The sequence below is a fragment of the Eleutherodactylus coqui genome, chromosome 3 (assembly GCF_035609145.1).
Source record: "Eleutherodactylus coqui strain aEleCoq1 chromosome 3, aEleCoq1.hap1, whole genome shotgun sequence".
In the NCBI taxonomy this organism is placed as follows: Eukaryota; Metazoa; Chordata; class Amphibia; order Anura; family Eleutherodactylidae; genus Eleutherodactylus; species Eleutherodactylus coqui.
In genome coordinates this window covers 17203189-17230289 of record NC_089839.1, presented here as the reverse complement: position 1 = coordinate 17230289, position 27101 = coordinate 17203189, and the positions used below count along the sequence as shown (strand labels likewise).

General features: G+C 49.9%; 1 protein-coding gene across 1 annotated transcript; it reads right to left on the bottom strand.

The window, feature by feature from the left end:
* Positions 1-1323: 1323 nt before the first annotated feature.
* AIDA (axin interactor, dorsalization associated) lies at positions 1324-26927 on the bottom strand. The gene is made up of 10 exons (XM_066595188.1): positions 26679-26927; positions 22546-22615; positions 14554-14607; positions 13922-13976; positions 12540-12603; positions 9977-10080; positions 8951-9073; positions 7431-7553; positions 3332-3449; positions 1324-1910 (listed from the first exon to the last, which is right to left on the bottom strand). Exons 1-10 carry the CDS (start codon positions 26783-26785, stop codon positions 1814-1816), a joined length of 915 nt encoding a protein of 304 aa, XP_066451285.1. The 5' UTR covers positions 26786-26927; the 3' UTR covers positions 1324-1813.
* Positions 26928-27101: the final 174 nt, after the last annotated feature.

Sequence of the window (27101 nt, the reverse complement as noted above, 5' to 3'; positions counted from 1 at the left end):
CCCTGCATCCTCTTCCTGATGGCAGGTGGCAGCAGAGTAGTCGTCTCTGTGGCCAAATGCAATAGGATCAGGCGGCAGCGACACGCAGTCTAGAATCAATCCGCAGCCGACTGATCAGAGTGCGCGGACTGCCCACGGCTCGCTCTCCTTCCTAGGAGGAGCAGCGCAGGTTCTTGGTTCGTAGACTCGTGGCAGGCTGCAGAAAATATATCAGCAAGTGTCTCAGCCAAGCAGAGTAAGGGAAGGGCGAAGCTCCGGGCGGCCCAGATTAGGATTATTCAGCGGGACGGCGGCAGGAAAACTGCTAAACAGAGGCAGAGAGCATACTATGCCATAACCCCTGCTGCCGAGCCACAGCAGCAATGTGTACAGTCCCAGCAGTCGGTGACTAAACCCCTGAAAACAGATTCTGCATTCCCAGCTCCTGCAGATTCCTACATACAGGGCGATGGAAGCTGCAAGACTGTAATCAGCAGCTTTCAGGGGCTTCCAAAAGGCTGGGGCCACTGAGAAAGGATGTTATCACTACTGTGGCCGCAGCACGGGGGAGCTATTACTTAGGAGCCAGTGGAATAATAGAAGTAAAATGATGTTAGGCCACACCCCTTTTTACATTGGGCGGTATATTTTGGTAGCAACTCTACTTACAGACCGCAGGGAGGTTGGTTGGGTTCCATCATGGTGTCTGTTGTTCTGACTGGCACAATGGTGCTGTACGCTGCGCTACTTTTCTCCACCAAATCTGATGGAATTTGCAACAGCAGCTCCGGACACAAATGTGAGCCGAGCTTGATATGAAGTACAACTTACCACCCGCAACAAAGGCATGGCCAATAGTAATCGCTCACTGAACCTTTCTCGTCTCCTCTAAACTTCCCCTGAGCTGCACCAACTTTCTGGAATGAGCTACCCTGGCCAATCAGGTTCATCCCCAAAATGCACTTTTATGTGTACCCCGATAACCCCTCTTTAGGGAAGCCGATCACATCCCCTAATCTCAATCTTCTCTATTTTCCCCCTCTTTTACATTCTCCCTCAGAACCTTATCCCTTCCTCCCACTGTGTCCCCCCCTCACCCCATACACCCAGTTACACCTCATATCTGTAGATACACATACAGCAGAAGGTGAGCGTCTCCTACGGCTTTATATATACTCTAGTTATATACAAGATGGCTGAACCATCATACAAAAGCAGAACTGCCGCCTCTAGGGGAATCACCGTATCACCTCCTAGAGTGTAAGCTCTTGGGTCCCCCCATTATTCATACTGTGCGTTATGGCAGATGTTTGGAACATAAGATATGAGAGATGCAAGTAAGACTCACGTACAAATCACTTTATAAGGGGAACGCGATCCGATACAAAACAGGAGGCAAATTATAAGTGGATGTAAAAATAAAAATGTACAAACCGGAAATCTTCATTATGTCCGTAAAATAGAAACTTTTGTTTTTCTGCTTCGACGAGCTGAGAAGTCTCCGTATAAAATGCAGGATCTACGTTTTGCGCGCGGCAATTATTTTATTGTGTAAATATGGAACTTTAGGAAAAGTTAAAAATAAAATAAAAAAATTTAATAACCAATGCTTCCGGTCGCAGACGTGGCCGCAGCGTGCGATGAGTTATATACAGAAGTGAACCGGTCACCAGAGTTCTATGTGGGCAGAGGGGCGGGTCCTGCTGCTGCTCGGCTCTTATTGCTGTGGGACAAAAACCATCATGCTGCAGGGTGGACACCAGTACAACTGGAGGAGCACGGCCCGCGGGAAATGCTTCTAAGTAGGGAAGGGAGGTGGTAGACGGCAGAGTGGTCAGTCCTTGTGCAATGTCTGATGTAAGTGGAGATACAGTGGCTTCTTGGTTAGCAGCTGCAGTTTCTTCCGTTTGAAGTCTGTCGGTTTTTTGTAGCTGCGAATGAAGAGGGAAAATAAGATATTTAATTAAAAAAAAAAAATGTCCTGTACTGATCCTGAGTTACATCCTGTGTTATACTCCAGAGCTGCACTCACTATTCTGCTGGTGGAGTGGTGGAGTCACTGTGTACATACATTACTTATCCTGTACTGATGCTGAGTTACATCCAGTATTATACTCCAGAGCTGCACTCACTATTCTGCTGGTGGAGTCACTGTGTACATACATTACTTATCCTGTACTGATCCTGAGTTACATCCTGTATTATACTCCAGAGCTGCGCTCACTATTCTGCTGCTGTAGTCACCGTGTACATACATTACTTATCCTGTACTGATCCTGAGTTACATCCTGTATTATACTCCAGAGCTGCACTCACTATTGTGCTGGTGGAGTCACTGTGTACATACATTACTTATCCTGTACTGATCCTGAGTTATATCCTGTATTATACTCCAGAGCTGCGCTCACTATTCTGCTGGTGGAGTCCCTGTGTACATACATTACTTATCCTGTACTGATCCTGAGTTACATCCTGTATTATACTCCAGAGCTGCACTCACTATTCTGCTGGTGGAGTCACTGTGTACATACATTACTTATCCTGTACTGATCCTGAGTTACATCCTGTATTATACTCCAGAGCTGCACTCACTATTCTGCTGCTGTAGTCACCGTGTACATACATTACTTATCCTGTACTGATCCTGAGTTACATCCTGTATTATACTCCAGAGCTGCACTCACTATTGTGCTGGTGGAGTCACTGTGTACATACATTACTTATCCTGTACTGATCCTGAGTTATATCCTGTATTATACTCCAGAGCTGCACTCACTATTCTGCTGGAGGAGTCACTGTGTACATACATTACTTATCCTGTACTGATCCTGAGTTACATCCTGTATTATACTCCAGAGCTGCACTCACTGTTCTGCTGGTGGAGTCACTGTGTACATACATTACTTATCCTGAGTTACATCCTGTGTTATACTCCAGAGCTGCACTCACTATTCTGCTGGTGAAGTCACTGTGTACATACATGAGCCGCACTCACTATTCTGCTGCTAGAGTCACTGTGTACATACATTACTTATCCTGTACTGATCCTGAGTTATATCCTGTATTATACTCCAGAGCTGCGCTCACTATTCTGCTGCTGTAGTCACCGTGTACATACATTACTTATCCTGTACTGATCCTGAGTTACATCCTGTATTATACTCCAGAGCTGCACTCACTATTGTGCTGGTGGAGTCACTGTGTACATACATTACTTATCCTGTACTGATCCTGAGTTACATCCTGTATTATACTCCAGAGCTGCACTCACTGTTCTGCTGGTGGAGTCACTGTGTACATATTATCTTGCACTGATCACTATCACCCGCTGGGGGTATCGGGGGTCACTTACAGCTCTATTACTATCTGGCCTGATTTGATTTCATCCATCTCCATGAAGGCAAAACACTTTGTGCTTGTAAAACGCTTCTTCGGCTTGTAGTGCTTGAATTCGAAAAAAATAGCTGCCCCTGGAAACCAAAACAGAAGGGGTTAATGAACCAGGCGGGGCAGAAATCCTTCAGTGGTCCATCTGCTCCCCCAACATACAGTCAGGCCAGCTGGAGAGGCACAGACTCAGAAAGGGGCTGCTTGATTTTGATTGGATTACTAATGGGCACCGATGCTGTTCAGATGTGACAAAGTTGCATGAAGTGGCAGCACTGAGCTCTTAGGCCAACTCCGTGAAGTCACTTCTTCACTGAGTTGGCCTAAATCCCTTGTGGGGAAATCCCACAAGGGATTTCCCCATTATGCACAACAGAGTACTAGGAGTTTGCCCACCGGTGTCCCCGGGGACCCCAAGACCAGCACACCTGAATGCTCCATGTGACTAGTGCTGCGCATACACAACCATTGCATCAATCTCCCTCCGTCCCACAGAAGTGGTCATGCCTGCACAGCACCGCACCCGTCACATGGGGGCATTAGGATGTGCTGGTCTCTCCGAATTGGGAATACAACAAGATTACTTACTGGTAGTCAGTTCTCCATGAGCCGGTGACAAACTCTTTGTAGGAGGTAACATTCACCCTGTCTCACCCAATGTGACCTCCAGGTACCCAAAATGGCACCTCATGAAAGCAGAAGTCTTATCTTGGTCATCCAAGAGAGGCTTCATCTGCTACCCTGCCCACTAAAGATCACAGGCACAGCCCAGAGGTCGTAGAGCCGCAGCTGAGCCCGCGGGCTATAAGACATAGGACAAAGGCATAGAGGTCCTAGCCATAGCCTGGAGGCCATAGGGCAAGCTCAGAACCTATAGCTATACAGGCCGAGCCACGTACAGATAATGGCTCTATTCCCTCATTAGCTAATGGAAACTTTGTAGAAGGAGAACTAGTTTGCTCAGATTGGCGTGTGTTTATGTGGGGGATTATCTGTCCGGCAGGATTCCATTGTCTCCTTCCAGCAGAGTACATAATGTAGTCATTGTGTATGCAAGGCACACACGATGAGTACCTTGTTAAGTCGTCAAGCTGGTCAAAAAGCTGAATGACTTCCATTCAAACGGAGCGAATTTTGCACGGCCTGGCGGCTATTTTTATTCCGGCTAAAAACCAGCGCTAAATGACAAGTGAAAGACTAGTGCCCGACTGCCCGCATTTACACCTAACGAGCATCACTCACTTTCAGACGTTTGAACGAATTTTGAGTGATAATCGTTGCGTGTAAAAGGGCCTTTAGAAAGCGCTAGTTTCTCTCCCCAGCTCCCATTAGTGGTGAAACAAGGAGTCCCCAAAATCAGTTCACACCAGAACTCCATCTGCTGATGGAAGGACCAGATAAACTTGAGGTCACATACAGAAAACCTCCAGGCCAGGTGCAGCAACACTCCACCACCCAAAGGTTCTCCCACAACTGCAGGAGACGGGCCCATGAGGCCAGGAGAACCGATGCTGACCACCCGAGACAAGGGAGCGCCCAGCATCCACCCGGGCGCAGGAGGAGGATTCCAGGCTTAGCCAATGGCTCCTTGTGGAGTCATCATCAGACAGGTAACCTCTCATGTCATTCAGTTTGGGAGCGAGGCCCTGCAGTCAGAGCCAAGATAGGCAAGCAGCTACTTCAGCATTCTCCAATCTGTCCTACAGACGGGAAACGGAGGTGATGAAGGGTGTTCCCGCCTTTGAAGAGATCTGGGAAGTTCCTGTTTCCTGTCTGGATGGGAAGTGGGCTCTCATGGGCGTAAGGCAAGAAGATCTTTAATGGGAAAATCCTGTTAGGTGACCACACGGAGTTTGTGTAAGAGGTCAATGCTGCGGCTTCATGCAACTTTGTCACATCATCTGTACAGCTTCGGGTTACTTTACAGAACACGTTATTAGGAACCAATCAGAATTGAGCAGTCACGTTCCCACCACGTTTGAAATGTATAACTTTGTGGTGGGTACCCAGTGTGTACAAAAATTAAGGAACTTTGCAAATAGTCTTGAGTGAAAGCCTACCATTGTGTGTACAGCTCCTAAGCAGACCTATGCGTTTCCATGGTTACAGACAAGAAAAACCAACCCTCTCTTGCATGGTGCTTAGACTAGCAACAAAAGAGGCAGGAGGGGAGCATCACATGACTGCAGGATCAGACCGCAGAATGATCAGACCGCAGAATGATCAGACCGCAGAATGATCAGACCGCAGAATGATCAGACCGCAGAATGATCAGACCGCAGAATGATCAGACCGCAGAATGATCAGACCTCAGAATGATCAGACCTCAGAATGATCAGACCGCAGAATGATCAGACCGCAGAATGATCAGACCGCAGAATGATCAGACCGCAGAATGATCAGACCGCAGAATGATCAGACCGCAGAATGATCAGACCGCAGAATGATCAGACCGCAGAATGATCAGACCGCAGAATGATCAGACCGCAGAATGATCAGACCGCAGAATGATCAGACCGCAGAATGATCAGACCGCAGAATGATCAGACCGCAGAATGATCAGACCGCAGAATGATCAGACCGCAGAATGATCAGACCGCAGAATGATCAGACCGCAGAATGATCAGACCGCAGAATGATCAGACCGCAGAATGATCAGACCGCAGAATGATCAGACCGCAGAATGATCAGACCGCAGAATGATCAGACCGCAGAATGATCAGACCGCAGAATGATCAGACCTCAGAATGATCAGACCTCAGAATGATCAGACCTCAGAATGATCAGACCTCAGAATGATCAGACCTCAGAATGATCAGACCTCAGAATGATCAGACCTCAGAATGATCAGACCTCAGAATGATCAGACGCTGCGCACACAAGACGATTGATTGAGATATTAGACCATCAATCTACACTACTTTGGTGTAACACGTGACAGTATGGCGCAAAATCTCCTTGCGTAAAAGTTCTGATGTTTTGAGTGGCATGGCACTTTCCCCAAAAAAGGGCATGGCTTATTGGGAGCAGGCGTGGTCACCCAGACCAATTGTTTGATATTTTCCCAAGCCACGCCCCCTCACCAACCAGGTTTTCTTGCTGAATGATGCAGTTGCTCTGTCTTACATATGGCCACCAATCGGGTGTCACATGACTCAACAACTGTCCCAATGCTGTGTCACATGGCCCTCCACCAATGGCCGCGTGTAGGACAGAGCAGCTAGCTGTGCCATTCTACGAGATGACTAGGATGTGAGGGGCGTGGCTTAAGTAGTAAACTCCGCAGAATTGGTGAACAGCAGACCCAGTTGGCAACATACATGTACAACATAGTGTGCGACGGTATGTCCTCCCGTTTATCAGGGGAGTTTATGCCATCCGGTTCTCACTTTGGTCTAACATTCTACATGGATGAACCTCACATTATATCTTTACTCTCCGTTTCCCGATACAAAGCTTCAAAACAAAACAAGGGTTAAAGTTATAAAATCCTGTCTACCTTTGGCCACCACTAGGTGGAGCTCACTGTATACTGCGCTATGTGTAAATCCTTATTCAGTAAGCTCCCTCTAGTGGTGGCAGACAGAACTGCACATTTTATAGACTAACATTTATGTATAATATACTCCAGAAATCTTCCCCGGTTCCCAGCTGGCACCGGAGATAAGCAGAGGCGTGCGCCGCTTCATACATTAGGTGCATTCTGCGCCAGTGAAGAAGACAAGGCGACCAGCGCTGGAAAGGCAGGTCTTAATAAACGTCCTCATTTGTTTTAGTTACATCCCAGCAGCATTCGCCCGCCGCTACATCCGGCCTCCATGACTAGTAGTTCACTAGAAGTGCGGCTCGTGTAGCAGCAAGTAGGAGAAGCTCATAAGGGCTGAATCTAGTGAGCGCCGCATGAAGTCACCCCATGGGGTCATCCTATAAGCTGCTGTGTCACATACACCTCATCTGACAGCCCTCCTTGTCCTCCTGATGTCAGCCCCTCCCCCACAGCAAGTGCCGGCGCGCTGCGCTTCTGCTCACGTGGGCGACATCTCCCCGTTGGATGAAGCTCTTACCTTTTGTAAGTTTTTCAACGTGTTTCTGGATTTCGATTTCGATATTAAAATGAACGTACGTGTCCTCCTTCCTGGACGCCATGGGCGTGTCCTGGACCGGCGTCAAGTCAATGCCGTTTATATCTGCCAAAAACGAGACAAAAGCCAAAAAAAGGGGCATTAAACTCTAGAGAGTAATGGCCGACCTTCGCATCACTGGTGCGGCTGCTGACAGGTTTAGCTCTACTTGCGCAAATCTCTTATTGGATCGTTACACACGTGATACAAAGATCCAAATCTCCTGCAGAGACCAGAGCTACATGATAAAATTCTGTGTGCTTGCAGCCACCACTAGAGGGAGCCAACTGTATACTGCGTTATGTATAAATCCTTATTCAGTAAGCTCCCTCTAGTGGTGGAAGACAGAATTGCATCTTCTATAGACCAGGCACTTTCAGGCTGAGATTGTGCAAAAATGCATCGCTATCCCTTTTAGAATCCCCCAGGCCCTGACTTTGCATCACAAAGACCGAGCGGGAGCGTTGGGGTTATGCAATGGCCTCACAAGACACCATCACCTCCCACAAGGCACTGCTCCAGCAGCACGCGGCGTCCAGAGGTGTGGAGCAGCGAGCGCGCCAGATGACGACATCCAGAGAACATCTTCTTACCGCAGCTGTGGAGCCGGAGCGCAGGATTCCCAGAAAGGGGCAGCCGTGTTATACAGCCCCGCGGGGACGGAGGAGGAGAGCCGGCCAGCGCAAAACACGGATTACAGCACAGGCCGGACGCTGCCGCAACGGTAACATTACACTGCACTTACAATGTAAAGAGCAACTACAGATGTAGCAGAGCCAATGTGTTCATTAACCCTTCCTTTACCTACTATGATAACGCTGCAGGTTTTCCTGCAGTCCAATGGAAGTTCTTAATAGACTAACATCAGGGCACATTGTGCAAGAGGAGGATCTCAATGCTCTGCTACACTGGCAACCTCAGCTCTGCTACATCTGGACAAGGTATCGGCATACTCAGTGGCTGACCTCCTGCCAGACAGATGGAAACATAGAACTGGGATGTGGAGGGTCTGGCGCTGCAGTAGCCATCGCACCAAATAGTATAACTGATGCAGTCTAGCCCCTGTAGCCCCCTACTGGAGAGAAATATAGGAAAAATTCTATGAAAAGAAACCCTACGGAGCCTGCAGTTATGAATTCACATGGAGAGCGGATATATTAAAGGGCTTGTATCACATAAGAAAATCACGGTCACTTTCTTCAGGAAACAGCGCCCCTTTTGTCCATGGGTTATGTGTGGAATTGCAGTCACAGCACATTCGTTTGAATGGGGCTGATCTGCGAGTCCATGGACAGGGCTGTTCTTGTAAGAAAGCAGTTATGTTCTTCCACTCTGATTTTAATATGCGCATAATAACCCATAAATCACAGCGCCCTCTACAGTACAGTCCGCGCAGCGCGCTGCTCTCCTGGTGCTTCCCGTACACAGACCACGTCCGACGTGTGATGCGATTGGACACTCACCCTTCACGCTGACCGTCATGTAGGGGTCGATACACTGACCGGCATCCTTCAAACCAATTTTCTCAATCCTGATGGTCAGGAGGGTCATGCCAGGCTCGGAGGGCAGCCTGGGGAGGAGAGTTCCTGAGACAGGAGGGGAGAGAAGAGGGCAATGTATACATCAAGTCTAATGATTTTACGCCTTCACATCTCTGCCTGGAGCTTACCGCCTAATATCCACAACAACAAACTTTTTTTTTTCATGAAATTAGAAAAATTGCATTTCTTTACATTGGCCACTAGAGGTCAGCACAGCAAACTACACTGCAGACAAATACACAATCTTGCTTTACAGCCTACAGCAAAACTGAACATTGGGTAATTATTACGTTATAAGTAGACTAAAGAGTTAAAGGAGTAATCCGAGAAGGGAGATGAATAGCGTGGATGAACCGTAACGGGTCCACAGCACTCTAGCGAACACCGTGGCCCCTTCGTCCTACTGATCCTAGCGGGAGGAGGGGGGGGGGGGGGTTAGAGAGAAAGGAGAAAAAAGAAGAAAAAAAAAAAAAAAGGACGCCACACTTCTTTTACCCTTGCACGGTCGATACGTCACATCCTGTCTTGACGGTATGCCACCCACTGCAGCGGATTGGACAATCAGCTGATCGACCGGGGTCATGAGCGGCGGACCCCCGTCCAGCAACGACTGACCATAATACCCCTCTAATCTGTACTATGTACCTCACCGGCGGGTTACACTGAGAACAAGGGGAGGTCTAGTAACGCCGGGAACACGCGACCCCTCGTTAGAGGCTGCACAGAGTAGAACAAAGGGTTTCTTTCTTTCAAGCACAGCGCCACACTATCCACAGGTTGTATGAGGTATTACCGCTCAGTCACACTCAATTTAGAGGAGCAGAGCTGCAATATCACATAGAACCACCGGACAGGAGTGGCGCTGTTTTTTTGGGAAGCAAGCTGCCATATTTTTCTAATCTCGGAAACCCCTTTAACATCCAGAAGCATGGAGGCGCCCGTCCTTACCAGGGACCCGCGCTGGGAAGGAGTCTGGAGAGCCGACGCCCGCGCCTCCTTCCTCTTCCTCCTCCACTTCTAAGTTCTCCTCTTCTCCTGGAGCCAAGATCCTCCTGCAGGAGAGAAGAGTAAACCGGATCACAGCGGCGAGTCGTATGGCGATCGCACGACGCTGTATATAGTTTCAGTCCATGAAAACCCTGCATGTCACAGACTGAAATAGCCTGCGCCGCGTGGATGAGGCCATAAAGGTTGACTGGGGCTTTTATCCTTAGGATCGGTCATCAATAAGTCATCAGTGGGAGTCCGCCACTCGGGAGTCCCACCGATCAGCTGATCCCCGGACCCCCTATCAGTGCTGGCAGCATATAGCACTACCAATGCAGCGGCCCGGATTGGTATTGCACCAAATTCAATAGAAGCGATGCCTGCAGTACCAACCCGGGCCACCACAACATGGACAGCGCTATCTGCTTCCACCACTGCCCACAGCAACAGCCTGCAATCAGCCCATCAGTGGCGTTCCTGAGCGGCAAACTCCTGACAGTCAAGTACTAATGACCTATGCCAAGGATCGGCCATCAATAGGAAAAGTCACGGAGAACCCCTTCAAGAGGAGGAGTTTATGATTTTTGATCCCATGTGGGAGTTTTTTTTTTAATCTCCAGCCTGGGGGAGGGGAGACCCCAATCCAAGGACTACTCAGCACATACCCACATAATTCAGATTAAAAGGGGTTTTTCTGGAGTAAACTATTGATGACCCTTCCTCAAGACAAGTCATCAATGGTTGATCGCTGCGGGTCTGCTGCACAGGATCCCCAAAACCAGCTGATTGAAGAGCAGCACTCGTGTGAGCGCTGCTGTCACTTCAGTCCATTCGAGGCACAGCGCTGTACATTGTATAGTGGCGATGCCTGGTATTGCAGCACAATCCCATTCACTTGAACGGCACTCAGCTGCTCTCCAGTCAGACTGCAGCAGCCGATGGTTGATTACAGTAAGCGGCTTCCAGAGCCGGGATCACAGCAGTAATTCTCATGGGAAGAGACGAGGCTGGAGGCGACGCTGCCCGTCGGGTGCGGTCACCGGGGGGGCGCTGCAGCCCCTATGAAAGGGTTACATGTGATGCCCGGTCAGGAGATAATACTCATCACTTAGATCTATCTACTTAATCAAAGGAGGAAAACCATGGAGAACGCGATCCGGCGACAGATGTTCCGCTGTAATCCACGCCGGAGATTAAATAGGTCACTGCAGGCCCCCAGCGACCGGAGGAGTTATCCCGGCACTGGCAGGGCCTAAGAGATACCAACCTGGCGGCCTTTATCAGGTCTCCAGCTGGCACAGTAACCCTTCGGCACCCTGTGATCACATTGGCCGCAGCATCTAAAGGGTTACGTCAGCTAAAACCGAGGGCAATTCCGGAACAGCGGCGGGCCACAGGAACGAACGTCACAGGAAGGGGTTAAAGAGTTGGTCTCATCACAAGGCACGGTGGGCCGACCGTTCGCACTGAGGCTCGCTTCACACGAGCGTGAGAAAATCGCGGTTAAAAAAAAAAATAAAAATTTAATGGCATCTTTTTCCAGCGACGAAAGAGACGTAAAATCGAAGAAAGATAAAGCAGGGCGCAATTTTTTTCTCCCGCAACGCAGGAGTGAAGACATCGCCGATATGAAGGAAACCATTGAAAAAAAAATTAAAAATCACTGGTTTCATAATTCTGTGATTTTATCGCCCGTGCGAAGGCCGCTTAGATGGGAAGCGATCATCGCCCAGCGAAGGACGGCGGAGTGCGACGGAGATCTCTGCCAGCCGCCTCCATTCACAGTGAACAGGAAGTGGTCCTAGACGAACGCTGCCTGTTCACGCCGGACGATTTGTGGTTTTATTTTACTGTCGCCCTAAAGCGAACGAAGCATCATCCGTTGTTCAGGCGTTGGCGGCGTTTACCCTGAACGATGGTTCAGTTTTGCACGCTCCAACTGAATGATAATCACTGTGTAAAAGGGCCACAAGGGCCCATTCATTCATTCATTCAGAGGAGGGTATTTTTTTCATGCAGCTTTCACTTGTGCAAATGCAGCCTATTCTATTTTTGCGCATACTCACAAACCAAAGTATGTATGAGCTAAAGTTAACAGCATTTAGAGACAGGCATTACAGCAGCCTCATGGGCCATAGACAATAGTTACTTCTATGGTAGAGTATTGTGGGCATGCTCTGGGACTTATGCAGAAAGGGGCGGGGGAGGAGGTGAGCTGTGTCCATCCTCTCTTGTGACTGGTGGATCCAGTGTCATCTATCTATAGGCAGTACCTCAGTGTAATCCTGCCTGTGATGGAAATGAGATGACAAGTTTCCTCCACAGAACAGGAAGTGTCTGACTATCGTTCGGCCTAGTGGTCGGTGGGAGAACTGACCGGCCACCACACTGGAGGTTTAAAAATCACAAGTATGTTTAAAAATCTATTTAATGTAAAAAACGTGATTTATATATAGGAAGTCATTTTCCGACGTCGCATTACCTTTAACCAACGTGTTACCGGAACCAAAAAATCTGCACTTACCTTAAAGGGACGGGCTGAACATCAAAGGGGAATTCTTTGTTAAAGGTCAGAAGGTTGTCCAGGACTAGAAAGGGGGAGAACAGAAAAAAACGTAAATCTTTAAAAATGGTGACATCCCAGTCAGGCTCCGCCCCCAGGACCCCGCCAATCAGCTGATTGAAAGAGCCACAGTCTTCACACGTCTCCTTTATTGGTTACCTAGCAGATTACCTGGTCGGCGGCGCACTCAGTCAGGTGATCGTGGGGGGCCGAGAGACGGACTCCCCAACAATCTAACATTGAGGCTGTCATTTTGGTGGTCCCAGGTGACCTTGACCACAGTCACAACTTACTCCCAGGATAGGGAATAACCTGCTGATCGGTGGGGGTCTCACTGCAGAGACCCCTGCCAATCTGTAGTCGTGTTCTACCTGTCACTGTGGGGGTCACTTCTCCCCCCCGCAGTGATGTCAGTATGAAGGGAGCACTAGCTGAGCATGATGCGCGGTCAGCGCTCCACTTCAACGGGGCAGATGGAAATACCCCAGTGCTTGCCGCTCGCCAGTCCCACTAGAGTGAATGGAGCGCTAGTTACCCGCGCTACATTCAGTCTCCTCCTCGCTGCTCAGGGTGCAGTAACCATACACTGAGACCCTTGTTCTCAGTGGCGAGACCCCCACCAACCAGCAAGTTATACCTGACCCTGTGGTTAAAGGATAACTAGTAATTGTGGAACAACCCCCTTAAGGTTGGGGCTACTTGGCCATGACAACAGATCGCACTGAAGCCCAGCAACCTCCTAATCCCGGGCAGGTTGTGTCGCGACGCAGATCACAGGTCGTCCGGCGGAGTTCGAGTTTTGCGATCTGTGAGCAACGGCAAAGACATCCCTATTTATTTCAAGGAGATTCCCAGGCAACTAATGGTCATACAACCAGTAGTGGCCAGAGTTGCCTTAGAGCGGCCCCATAGTCCTGTTAATTTGGGGAGGAAGGGGGTCAGCGTTACATTACCCAGCGCCGTCCTTCCTCCTCATACTACGGCCGGCTCCCCTGTTCCTGCGGCCGCTGTAAAGTCTAAGTTGACTCTTACACATTGAGCAGCGGTGGCGCTCTAGTACATTCCACGTGCCGTGAACAGCGATGGCCAATCCGAAAGCAGTGTGCACATCCAACTACTGGCATGCGGTCTGCGTGGCGTAGGGAGGCGCTGCGGCCATGTTCGAAGAATGAGGAGGGATCTCAGGAACGGGCGGATCGGTGGAGGAGAGGACGACCTGGTAGTAGAACTGCTCCGCTGGTCATTGGACCGAAGGGTCGCCTTCATTATGTACTATTGAGAAGTGACCAGAGGGGTAGAGACGCCATCTCCGCACGTTCCCAGCTCGGCCGCGACAAACTTACTTGGTTCTAGTTTCTTGATATCTTCCAGCTGGAATCCCTCCTGAGACTGTGTGGACTGCGGAGAGAAAGGGGGAATGAATACGGGGGCCAGGAGATCCGTTAAAAAAATCAATGGACGCATATGGCAAACGATTTTGGGGCAGATGCTGAACCAAAGTCCATACTACCCCCCATAATGTCAGCTGGAAGGGGGTGGGGGGGTGGACCCCAGATCTCTCTCCCTTCTTTTAACGCCGCAGATTTGCAGTGACTGATTTATGGGGGTCCGGTTATATACACCCCCCGGAGTCCTCAGAGTAATACACTCCCCGGATTGGCTTTCCCTGGAGCCCACGCCCTTCACACTACAGCTGAGGTTACACTGTGGGCGATTCGTGCGGGCAGGTTTTGCGGTGTTGGCGCTCCGCCGGCCATTGATGAATAGAGGTGACACCCAGGAATAAAGTTGGCATATAATGTATAGCGTCCCTCTTATCCCCCCTGGCCGGATGGACAATGACAGGAAGTGTTACTTGAGGGACAGAGCCAGGGTTCTCATGCATGCGCACCCTGAGGGGAACCAAACCTGAAGTCCTCAACAGGATGTCAGAGTCCCAGTTATCACTGTCAGACTGTGCAGACATAACACCTACCTGCAGGGCGGCGCTGCGGAGCTCCAGGCATGTTGCAATTTTCCCAATTGTTTTCTGCAAGAGAGGAAATGAAACATCAGTAATATATTATCTGCCATCTCCCACCAGCGGGGGGCGGCAGAGAGCTCAGGAGGGGATGAGGGGCTCATTTATACGGGTGGAAGCCATTTAGTCGGTGAAGAATGAAGCGGTGTTACTGTATATATATATTTTTTTTAACGTGTGCAGGTCATTGTTTTTCACGCTTTTTTTCCCACGTCTCCTGGCAACACAAAATAAGTACACGGGGAACGGGCGATTTTCAGTCTGTGAATCTGCTGCGCCCCAACAGACCCCCATAAACCTTCATGGCCGATTCCAGTCCGTGAATCCGGCATAGAGCGCGCTGTGTAATAAGCGCCGTCATGTGACCAGTCTTTAATTGGTCCATGCTCACTCCGTTAAAAACACGGATGGCGAATATGCCTGTGTGAATTAGCCCTTGAGCGCCCGGCAGTAGGAGAGTTCTACAAGATGTCTCCATGTACATGGTCAGCCTCCAACAAGGAGGGTCCCGACCGCCGGACCCTACAGACGATTCGCGTTGAATCCGAGATCGGCAAACTACGGAGGGAGTCAGGCCGTTTACCGCCAAACATTGCTTAACGCCGAGTGGACAGGTCATCGCCATGATGGAAGATCCGGCCCCCCGTTTGTCCGCACAGCGCTGAGGGTTGTGATGACAGCGGGGTCAGTGCGAATACGGACAGCGGCAAATGGCAGGTGTGATCTGCAGATTCCGATGAGGAGATGCGCGCTCCTCGGCCCCGGCTGATTAGTAACGGCCGACGCCAACTTTGTAGTATCCCTTCGAGGTCGGCAGAAAAGACAAACGGATCCAGTTACCGACGTAAACCTGTTCTGAGAGGCGGCAGAAGAATCAGCAAGTGCCCGAGGACGCCTCCACTAGGGGGCGCAGCCCCACCCAGCGGACGCCTTCAGGGCGAGGTCACAGCGGCTGAAAGTCGCTATTAAAACCCAAATTTTGATGCAGAATTCATCCCCTCGTTGAGAAGCGGCGGCGCTCCAGCGTATCCGGCGGCGAAGCAGATTGATACGATTGTCCGAAATTGCCAATTAATGTGTTTCAATCATGTGTGAATCATGTGTTTCTCCCGAGCTCCTACAGCGGGTGGCTAGGGTGCCCGGGTGGGCCTGGCAGAGCTGTGCCGCCACCGGTGAGCTGCTGAACCCCGCGGTGTGGAGGTGCGCGAGCCGGTCCTCGGGGGTCACATAAAACGATGTGTTGGCCGGGTGCCCTGTTACACTGTTAGACCGGGATCACACGGGGGGGTTTGTACTGCGGACTCAGCGCTCGCCGTCCGTGCCGACGAGCCGCGGTAAGACCGGCATTGGAAAGCATAAACTGTTGATTATTTGTTCACACTCGCAGACAGGAATTGCGTATTCTGCAAGCGGAAGAAAAATCGCGGCGTGCTGCATTCTGCGGTGGAATCATCCTCATTTAGGTCATCGGAGGCCGTCCGACTGGCAGCCCATCGCAAGTAACATTGCATACGGCCTGTGGGTACCCGCTTCATCGCCAAGCGCCGCCGCAAGAAATACAAGACAACTGTACTGCACATGGCCGCCAGCGAGCCGCTATGGCCACCCGCAGTACAGTGTAGGGGTTATAAATGGTACATACTCTGATTGGGTCACCGTTACTAGTGGGGGACCACAGGGGGGCAGTATTAGGGGGGCTCACCATTACTAGTGAGGTACCACAGAGCTGGGCAGTATTGGAGGGGGCTCACTGTTGCTAATAGGGTACCACAGGGGGCAGTACTGGAGCGGTCACCGTTACTAGTGGGGTACCACAGGGGGCAGTATTAGGAGGGCTCACCATTACTAGTGAGGTACCACAGAGGGCAGTATTAGGGGGGCTCACCATTACTAGTGGGGGACCACAGAGGGCAGTATTGGAGGGGTTACTAGTGGGGTACCACAGGGGGGCAGTATTAGGGGGGCTCACCATTACTAGTGAGGTACCACAGAGGGCAGTATTGGAGGGGGCTCACTGTTACTAATAGGGTACCACAGGGGGCAGTACTGGAGCGGTCACCGTTACTAGTGGGACACCACAGGGAGCAGTACTGGAGGGGTCACCGTTACTAGTGGGACACCACAGGGGGCAGTACTGGAGGGGTCAACATTACTAGTGGGGCACCACAGGGGGCAGTATTGGAGGGGTCAACGTTACTAGTGGGGAAGCACAGGGCGCAGTATTGGAGGGGTTACTAGTTGGGTACCACAGGGGGGCAGTAGCAGACGGGTCACCATTACAAGTGGGGCACCACAGGGGGTTGTATCGGAGGAGTCACCGTTACTAGTGGGGTACCACAGGGGGCCTAATTGGAGTGGTTACTAGTAGGGCACCACAAGGGGGCAGTATCGGAGGGGTCACCGTTACTAGTGGGGCACCACTGGTCACAGTATTGGAGAGTTCAGTGTTACTAGTGGGGCACCAAAGAGGGCAGTATTGGAGGGGTCACCGTTACTAGTGTGGTACCACAGGGGGCAGTATTGGGGGGTGGGGTCACAGTTACTAGTGAGATACCACAGGTACCAGACAGCTCCGACACAACTGGGGAGTCTGCAGAGGGTCTCGCACCAGACAGCCCCGACACGGGGGTGGGGTGTGTGTGTGTTTGGGGGGGGGGGTCCTGCGAGTGTCTAGAGCACACATCCCTCCCCATGTAGATGCCCCCCCGCTCATAAGCGAGCCGTCATCTCCACATCTTGGGCTGGGTGCGGCCGCTCTTCGGAGCGCTGATGAATAATGCCTGCTGGGGGCGCGCCAGGATCTCATCCACTTTCCTGACACGTCCGACACTCGCAAATCTCCAAATCCCTGAAAAGTCATAAAGGCTCCGAGCGTTCGGCGGATTAACCGCGCAAAACAGTTCACGAGCGTCTAGAGAGTCAGTAACTGCCAGCGGAGCACCCTGCCCACCACAAACACTTCAGGGGGAGATCCAGCTGTGTACAGACGGGCACAAGACCCCTCATGCCCATCTTTAAACCCCTTCAGCACCAGATAGATATGTATATTTTTCTAACTCTCCCCGGGACCACACATCTGTTATTTTCCACCGACCGCGGCAGGAGCGCTCGTTCTCTGCAAAAGGAGTGGATTATTTTCACTGGTGCCATCTAATGCCTCAGAAAGTCACGGAAAACTTTAAAAGTGTTTAAAATTGGGAGAAATGGAAAAAAATGCAATTACACTTTTTTGGAGGGAAGGGGGGGGGGGGGAATGTACATCTTTATCTTTCTGATCACACGCACACTTTTCCCCCCCCCTTACGCACGCTCGCCCAGCGCTCCATTCAGTGACATCACTGCGAGGGGCTAAAAGAACAGGGGGACAGGGGCCCCCCATACTTAGAATGGTTGAGGTCTCAGCAGTGGGAACCCAGTGATCAGCAGGTTATCCCCTAGCCGCAGGATGTGTAATTGTGATACAACCTCCTTGAAGAGGACAAGTGGCAATACCACATACGACCTGTGGACAGGTGCGGCGCTGTTTAGTTTTAGTCTAATTCTAGAGTCCATTAAAGTGACCCGGCGTTACCGGAGAATGTGTCCAGTGTTGGGCAGTTCCATCATCCGCTGCAGTCCTTAGTCCAGGATCAGCCGCCGATCTGCCAGGGAAGGTGCGAGTGAGGGAATGGGCAACTCACCAATAACTGCCCCCTGTCCCCCCCCTCCCAGGGGGTACTATACAGAGCAATCAGTATCACACAGATCCTCCTTCCCTCCCAGCACAGCGCATGCCCACACCACTCACCCATCCAGGTCTATAGGTGATGGACACGGCTGACCTCCTCCCCATGTAGCACACCAAAGAGCATGCCCGCAACACTCACTCATACAGGTCTATAGGTAATGGACACAGCTGACCTCCTCCCCTCCTAGCACATCACAGAGCATGCCCACAACACTCTCCCATACAGGTAATGGATACGGCTGACCTCCTCCCCACCCTGCACATCAAAGAGCATGCCCACACCACTCACCCATACAGGTCTATAGGTAATGGGCACAGCTGACCTACTCCCCACCCTGCACATCACAGAGCATGCCCACACCACTCACCCATACAAGTCCCTAGGTGATGGACATGGCTGACCTCCTCCCCTCCCAGAGCATGTCCACACCACTCACCCACACAGGTCTATACGTGATGGACACGGCTGACCTCCCCACCCAGCACATCACAGAGCATGCCCACACCACTCACCCATACAAGTCCCTAGGTGATGGGCATGGCTGACCTCCTCCCCTCCCAGAGCATGTCCACAACACTCACCCACACAGGTCTATACGTGATGGACACGGCTGACCTCCCCACCCAGCACATCACAGAGCATGCCCACACCACTCTGGCATCCTTGTCTCTAGGTGATGGACACGGCTGACCTCCCCACCCAGCACATCACAGAGCATGCCCACACCACTCTGGCATCCTTGTCTATAGGTCATGGACACGGCTGACCTCCCCTCCCAGCACAGAGGATGCCCACATTTGCAGCCCTGTACACCTGGGCGTTACACGTGTACTAGCATAAGGTACCGTAATAAGAGTGATAACGCCTTTTCCCAGACTCGGGCGGCAGGATAAGACGGGGTGGAGGACCGCCGATACTATAAATCACTGCATCGAAAACAGAACCTCATGTCTGATCCACAAAGTCCGCAGGTGTCTGTAATTCCTGGCCTGCTGACAACACATCCATCTCAAGTCTGCAAGGGCCCGACCCTCAGGGGCCCGCGGGGCCTTCACAGCCTTTAGAGGAATTATTACTTGAAGTTTCTTTCCTGTTTAAGGCCTGAGATAATCCTTCAAGAATGTTACATCGTCTTCTGCTTCCATACATGAAGAGGCCTAAATGAGATGCAGATTGTGAGCCGAGATATTAGTAACGTCTTGGCGGAAGAGATAAACCTTCCCACCCCAAACAATGTTCTCTACCTACGGTAGTATCACGCATGTGGAAGACAACTAGCGCCCCCTGGGAGACAAAACAGAGACACTCTCACCCGCAGGGCAGAGGAAGTCTGATTCACAACACACACGGTCATACTGCAGACCTACACGGAAGTATACTGATACAGCAAAAGGGGGCAGTACCATAGTAGTTATATTCTTGTACATAGGGGGCAGTATTATAGTAGTTATATTCTTGTACATAGGGGGCAGTATTATAGTAATTATATTCTTGTACATAGGGGGCAGTATTATAGTAGTTATATTCTTGTACATAGGGGGGCAGTATTATAGTAGTAATATTCTTGTACATAGGGGGCAGTATTATAGTAGTTATATTCTTGTATATAGGAGGCAGTATTATAGTAGTTATATTCTTGTGCATAGGGGGCAGTATTATAGTAGTTATATTCTTGTACATAGGAGCAGTATTATAGTAGTTATATGCTTGTACATAGGGGGCAGTATTATAGTAGTTATATTCTTGTACATAGGAGCAGTATTATAGTAGTTATATTCTTGTACATAGGGGGCAGTATTATAGTAGTTATATTCTTGTACATAGGAGGCAGTATTATAGTAGTTATATTCTTGTACATAGGGGGCAGTATTATAGTAGTTATATTCTTGTACATAGGGGGCAGTATTATAGTAGTTATATTCTTGTACATAGGGGGCAGGTATTATAGTAGCTATATTCTTGTACATAGGAGCAGTATTATAGTAGTTATAGTCTTGTACATAGGGGGCAGGTATTATAGTAGTTATATTCTTGTACATAGGGGGCAGTATTATAGTAGTTATATTCTTGTACATAGGGGGCAGTATTATAGTAGTTATATTCTTGTACATAGGAGGCAGTATTATAGTAGTTATATTCTTGTACATAGGAGGCAGTATTATAGTAGTTATGTTCTTGTACATAGGAGGCAGTATTATAGTAGCTATATTCTTGTACATAGGAGGCAGTATTATAGTAGCTATATTCTTGTACATAGGGGGCAGTATTATAGTAGTTATATTCTTGTACATAGGGGGCAGTATTATAGTAGTTATATTCTTGTACATAGGGGGCAGTATTATAGTAGTTATATTCTTGTACATAGGGGGCAGTATCATAGTAGTTATATTCTTGTACATAGGAGCAGTATCATAGTAGTTATATTCTTGTACATAGGAGCAGTATCATAGTAGTTATATTCTTGTCCATAGGGGGCAGTATTATAGTAGTTATATTCTTGTCCATAGGGGGCAGTATTATAGTAGTTATATTCTTGTCCATAGGGGGCAGTATTATAGTAGTTATATTCTTGTACATAGGGGGCAGTATTATAGTAGTTATATTCTTGTACATAGGGGGCAGTATTATAGTAGTTATATTCTTGTCCATAGGGGCAGTATTATAGTAGTTATATTCTTGTACATAGGGGGCAGTATTATAGTAGTTATATTCTTGTACATAGGGGGCAGTATTATAGTAGTTATATTCTTGTACATAGGAGCAGTATTATAGTAGTTATATCCTTGTACATAGGAGGCAGTATGATAGTAGTTATATTCTTGTACATAGGGGGCAGTATTATAGTAGTTATATTCTTGTACATAGGAGGCAGTATTATAGTAGTTATATTCTTGTACATAGGAGGCAGTATTATAGTAGTTATATTCGTGTACACAGGGAGCAGTATTATAGTAGTTATATTCGTGTACACAGGGAGCAGTATTATAGTAGTTATATTCTTGTACCTAGGGGGCAGTATTACAGTAGTTATATTCTTGTACATAGGAGGCAGTATTATAGTAGTTATATTCTTGTACATAGGGGGCAGTATTATAGTAGTTATATTCGTGTACATAGGAGGCAGTATTATAGTAGTTATATTCGTGTACACAGGGAGCAGTATTATAGTAGTTATATTCGTGTACATAGGAGGCAGTATTATAGTAGTTATATTCGTGTACACAGGGAGCAGTATTATAGTAGTTATATTCTTGTACACGGGGGCAGTATTATAGTAGTTATATTCTTGTACATAGGGGGCAGTATTATAGTAGTTATATTCTTGTACATAGGGGGCAGTATTATAGTAGTTATATTCTTGTACATAGGGGGCAGTATTATAGTAGTTATATTCTTGTACATAGGGGGCAGTATTATAGTAGTTATATTCTTGTACATAGAGGGCAGTATTACAGTAGTTATATTCTTGTACATAGAGGGCAGTATTACAGTAGTTATATTCTTGTACATAGGGGGCAGTATTATAGTAGTTATATTCTTGTACATAGGAGGCAGTATTATAGTAGTTATATTCTTGTACATAGGAGGCAGTATTATAGTAGTTATATTCTTGTACATAGGGGCAGTATTATAGTACTTATATTCTTGTACATAGGAGCAGTATCATAGTAGTTATATTCTTGTACATAGGGGACAGTAATATAGAAGTTATATTCTTGTACATAGGGAGCAGTATTATAGTAGTTATATTCTTGTACATAGGGGGCAGTATTATAGTAGTTATATTCTTGTACATAGAGGGCAGTATTATAGCAGTTATATTCTTGTACATAGGGGACAGTATTATAGTAGTTATATTCTTGTACATAGGAGCAGTATTATAGCAGTTATATTCTTGTACATAGGGGGCAGTATTATAGCAGTTATATTCTTGTACATAGGGGGCAGTATTATAGCAGTTATATTCTTGTACATAGGGGGCAGTATTATAGCAGTTATATTCTTGTACATAGGGGGCAGTATTATAGCAGTTATATTCTTTTTACAAAAAGAAAAACAAAAAACATTCACTTTTTTAAATGTCCCTTTAAAACTTGAGAAAGTCAAATTCAATTTAAATGGAGAGTGTTTCTGACAGGTTTGGGGTGGAGGGGGGGTTGTTGTGCAGAAGATTTTCCTATAATACATCCATATTCATGACAGACATAAACCCACTTGCCTTCTGATCCTCTGTGAAGTCGGAGGAGTTGGCCGGTGACTGTGCTTCCTTTTGTAGTTGTCGGGCCAATCTATAAAGATAGAAAGTAACATTTATGAACTTGTCTTCCCCAAGGTGGTGTGAAATATTCCTTAACAGGCAGGCTTGGTCCCCAATTCTCAAAACTCTGCCTCACGATTCCCTTCCTTTTTGTCTGCAGCAGTCATGACACCAAATTCCACTAACATCTGAGTATCTGTCATTCTAGTGTTGACATCTGCGTGCGCTGTCCCTTTAAGAGTGATTCAGCTGTGGCCAGTAGCGGCAGGCATAGCAGTGAGGTAGTGTGATCCGGCGCAGCGCAGCCCATCTGTGTATGGATTTCATCTCTTATTCACATCCTGTTGAAAGTCTCCACCCAACAACAGCCAGAGAAGCTTTGGGTGGGAACCTGAGCAAATAATCCTGACGGGCCGCGCAGATAGAGCGTTACTGTGTGCAGCCGGCGGCGCGGCGAGGGGAAGTGACAGCGGGCGCCCTGCCAGCAACACGAGGAACTGATCATCGGCTGCAAGAGCCGAGGGGACATGCCATTCAGGAGTCCGGCAGAGCTGGGTGGCATCACATGACCGGTCCGCTCGTACAGGCAGGTTCACATGGCGGAATCTGACGCAGCTGTCCGGCTGCAGATCTCAGCGCCGATTTACCCTTTAAGTGGGCGATTCTGCGTGAGGATTTGCTGATGCGCGGTCCACATCAAGAAATGGTTATTATTCCTCCCCCCCACATACGGATTTAAACGTCACGCGAAGAAAAAAAAAAACGCACCGTATAAACCGCGTCGCTGTTTCTAACTGAAAGCAATGGGATGTGAATTGGCTGCAGAATCAGCGCCAAAGTTTCACCATTTGAACGGGGCCGATGACACAGGGAGATACTCATCACTGTATAATCAACCATGCGAACGCACTGCGGAACGCGCCGCGCCTGTTCTCAGTTGACATGCATACTGACTTCTCTCGCTGCAACTCCGTGCATGCGCCGTAGCGAATGCTGTCCGTGCCTCAGTTCTCCGTTACTAGCGGTAACGTCAGCGGCGTACTGCGCATGTCTCTTGAGGATCGTTACTCCCACTGCGTCCGCGGTCAGATGACTGCAGGAGTAACGATCCTCGACACGCATGCGCAGTACGCCGCTCAGCGAGGGAGAGCTGCGGCGCGGCAGGGTTTGCTACGGCGCCTGTGTGAGATTACAGCAAAGGAATCAGTATGCGTGCCAATCACGAACAGCGGCGTGCACGGTGCGACGCCGAGGGAAAGTGCAGGAATAATTAGCGATAAGGAAACCTCGTTAGCGGCGCGGTTACAGGATCATCGAGGATCGCTCTAAGAACTTAGATTCCTGTTTTTTTGTTTTTTCTCTAAACCCGGAGAAGTTGGAGGTCACAGTTAGTGGTGGGGAGAGAACCGCTCGGCCGCAACAAGATAGAAACGAAGGGTTAACCTCTCTACCCCAGTAGTCACAGCAGAATATATACTGAGGGGATTAACTACTGAACCCAGCAGTCAAAGAGTTCATCCCCTGCCGTGACCGCTGGGGTGCAGAGGCCGTCCTCCCCCTATAGTTATTCTGCCGTGACCGCTGGGGTGCAGAGGCCGTCCTCCCCCTATAGTTATTCTTCCGTGACCGCTGGGGTGCAGAGGCCATCCTCCCCCTATAGTTATTCTGCCGTGACAGCTGGGGCGCAGAGGCTGTCCTCCCCCTATAGTTATTCTGCCGTGACCGCTGGGGTGCAGAGGCCGTCCTCCCCCTATAGTTATTCTGCTGTGACCGCTGGGGCGCAGAGGCTGTCCTCGCCCTATAGTTATTCTGCTGTGACCGCTGGGGCACAGAGGCTGTCCTCCCCCTATAGTTATTCTGGTGTGACCGCTGGGGTGCAGAGGCCGTCCTCCCCCTATAGTTATTCTGCCGTGACCGCTGGGGCGCAGAGGCCGTCCTCCCCCTATAGTTATTCTGCCGTGACCGCTGGGGCGCAGAGGCCGTCCTCCCCCTATAGTTATTCTGCCGTGAACGCTGGGGCGCAGAGGCTGTCCTCCCCCTATAGTTATTCTGCCGTGACCGCTGGGGCGCAGAGGCTCTCCTCCCCCTATAGTTATTCTGCCGTGACCGCTGGGGCGCAGAGGCTCTCCTCCCCCTATAGTTATTCTGCTGTGACCGCCGGGGCGCAGAGGCCGTCCTCCCCCTATAGTTATTCTGCTGTGACCGCTGGGGCGCAGAGGCCGTCCTCCCCCTATAGTTATTCTGCTGTGACCGCTGGGGCGCAGAGGCTCTCCTCCCCCTATAGTTATTCTGCCGTGACCGCTGGGGTACAGAGGCCGTCCTCCCCCTATAGTTATTCTGCTGTGACCGCTGGGGCGCAGAGGCCGTTCTCCCCCTATAGTTATTCTGCTGTGACCGCTGGGGCGCAGAGGCTGTCCTCCCCCTATAGTTATTCTGCCGCGACCGCTGGGGCGCAGAGGCTGTCCTCCCCCTATAGTTATTCTGCCGTGACCGCTGGGGCGCAGAGGCCGTCCTCCCCCTATAGTTATTCTGCTGTGACCGCTGGGGCGCAGAGGCCGTCCTCCCCCTATAGTTATTCTGCTGTGACCGCTGGGGCGCAGAGGCCGTTCTCCCCCTATAGTTATTCTGCTGTGACCGCTGGGGCGCAGAGGCTGTCCTCCCCCTATAGTTATTCTGCCGTGACCGCTGGGGCGCAGAGGCTGTCCTCCCCCTATAGTTATTCTGCCGTGACCGCTGGGGCGCAGAGGCCGTCCTCCCCCTATAGTTATTCTGCTGTGACCGCTGGGGCGCAGAGGCCGTCCTCCCCCTATAGTTATTCTGCCGTGATTACTGGGTTACATACAGAATAGGAAATCTCTTCTGCACCCCAGAAGTCACAGCAGAATATAAAATGGGTGGAAAACCTCTGTACTCCATGAGAAAAGGAAAAGGAAAGGGGGGGGGGGGGTAGTCTGTATGCCAGCAGTCACAGCAGAACTATAGAATGGGGGGATAAGCCTGGCACCCCACTAGTATACAGGCTTAGCCTTCACACAGGCCCGCAGAGGAAGGCCGATCCGTGTGCCGCCTGACCTGCAGGGACATTACAGGTCAGAAAGAGAGAACAGAAGACGGCAGCGACTGCACCCACGGCTGTGAATACGAAGGCATCTGAAGAGCCTCACGGGCCATAACCTCTGTACCCCCATCAGGGCATAGAAGTGGGAGGGCACACCTCTGTACCCCCATCGGAATACAGAATGGGGGGGGGGGGGTGTCTGTACCCCAGTATTCACAGCAGAATACTGAATGGGGAGGGGCATAACCTCTGTACCCCCATCGGAATACAGAATGGGGTGGGGGGCGTCTGTACCCCAGCAGTTACAATAGAATATAGAGTAAAGGGGATAACATTCTGCTGTGACTACTGGGGTACCTGCACAATGGGGACTGTGGAACCCCAACAGTCACAGCAGAATATGGAATAGTAGGAATCAAAATACATAAAGAATGGGGAGATAAGCTCTGTACCCCAACAGTCACAGCAGAATACAGAAGGGGGGGGGCATACCTCTGTACCCCATTAGTCACTGCAGAATATAGAATGGAATGGGGGGGGGGACCCCTCTGTACCCCAGTAGTCACTGCAGAATATAGAGGGGAGGAGGGTACACCTCTGTACCCCAGTAGAATATAGAACAGAATGGGGGGGGACCCCTCTGTACTGTGGTAGTCACAGCAGAATATAGAGGAAGGGGAGGGGTGGGGGGGGGGGGGGGGGGGGACGACACCTCTGTACCCCAGTAGTTGAGTCAGAATATAGAAAGGGGGGGGGGGGGGCACCTCTTTACCCGAATAGTCACAACAGAATATAGAAGGGGGGGGGAGGGGCCTCTGTACCCCAGTAGTCATAGGCTACAGACAGTAGTGGGGAGATATATATATTTATATATCCTACCTAGGCAGCGGTTATATAACGGGGGTCCCATCAGACCCTCCCAGAGGAACAGGTGAACCCCACCTTCTACATGGAGGCGGGACAGGAAGCCCCTCTGCAGCCGCACCTGTACGCGGGGTCATTACACCTGTGCACAGACAGGGGGCGCCTCACTTACATCTGATACTCATCTATGGCCTCCACCAGTTGCCCCCACGAGTCGAAGTCCGCGCCCTTCCTGAAGCTTGCGTTCCACTTCTGCAGCGTCTTACTCAGGTCGCTCATGGCAGGACACACCCAGTCCGCGGGGAGCGGCGGGGCACTCAGCGGCGCATCATGCGGGAAGATAGACACGTCCCGGGACCGGTCCCGCTGCTGATGCTGCTGCCCCTCCCTCCTCCGCGGCCAAGCCCATCACATCGAGGGGCTGGCAGCCCCGCCTCCCAGTACCAGACCCAGCCCTTCACGCCCTAAACCAAGCCTCGCTCTCATTCTAGCCGCGCCTCTTTTACATCTTCCGACATTCTTATTAGCTGACGGTATAGAACACGCCCACAACTCACAGATCATTTCAGAACGCCGCATCGTTACCCTGACAACC

Excerpts from the sequence above, each read along its gene's own strand:
- AIDA (XM_066595188.1), bottom strand. The coding sequence starts at position 26,785 with ATGAGCGACCTGAGTAAGACGCTGCAGAAGTGGAACGCAAGCTTCAGG. Across the intron at positions 13,977-14,553 it reads TCCGCAGCGCCGCCCTGCAG|TCCACACAGTCTCAGGAGGG; the intron begins GTAGGTGTTATG and ends TTCTCTCCGCAG. Across the intron at positions 9,074-9,976 it reads CTTCCCAGCGCGGGTCCCTG|GAACTCTCCTCCCCAGGCTG; the intron begins GTAAGGACGGGC and ends CTCCTGTCTCAG.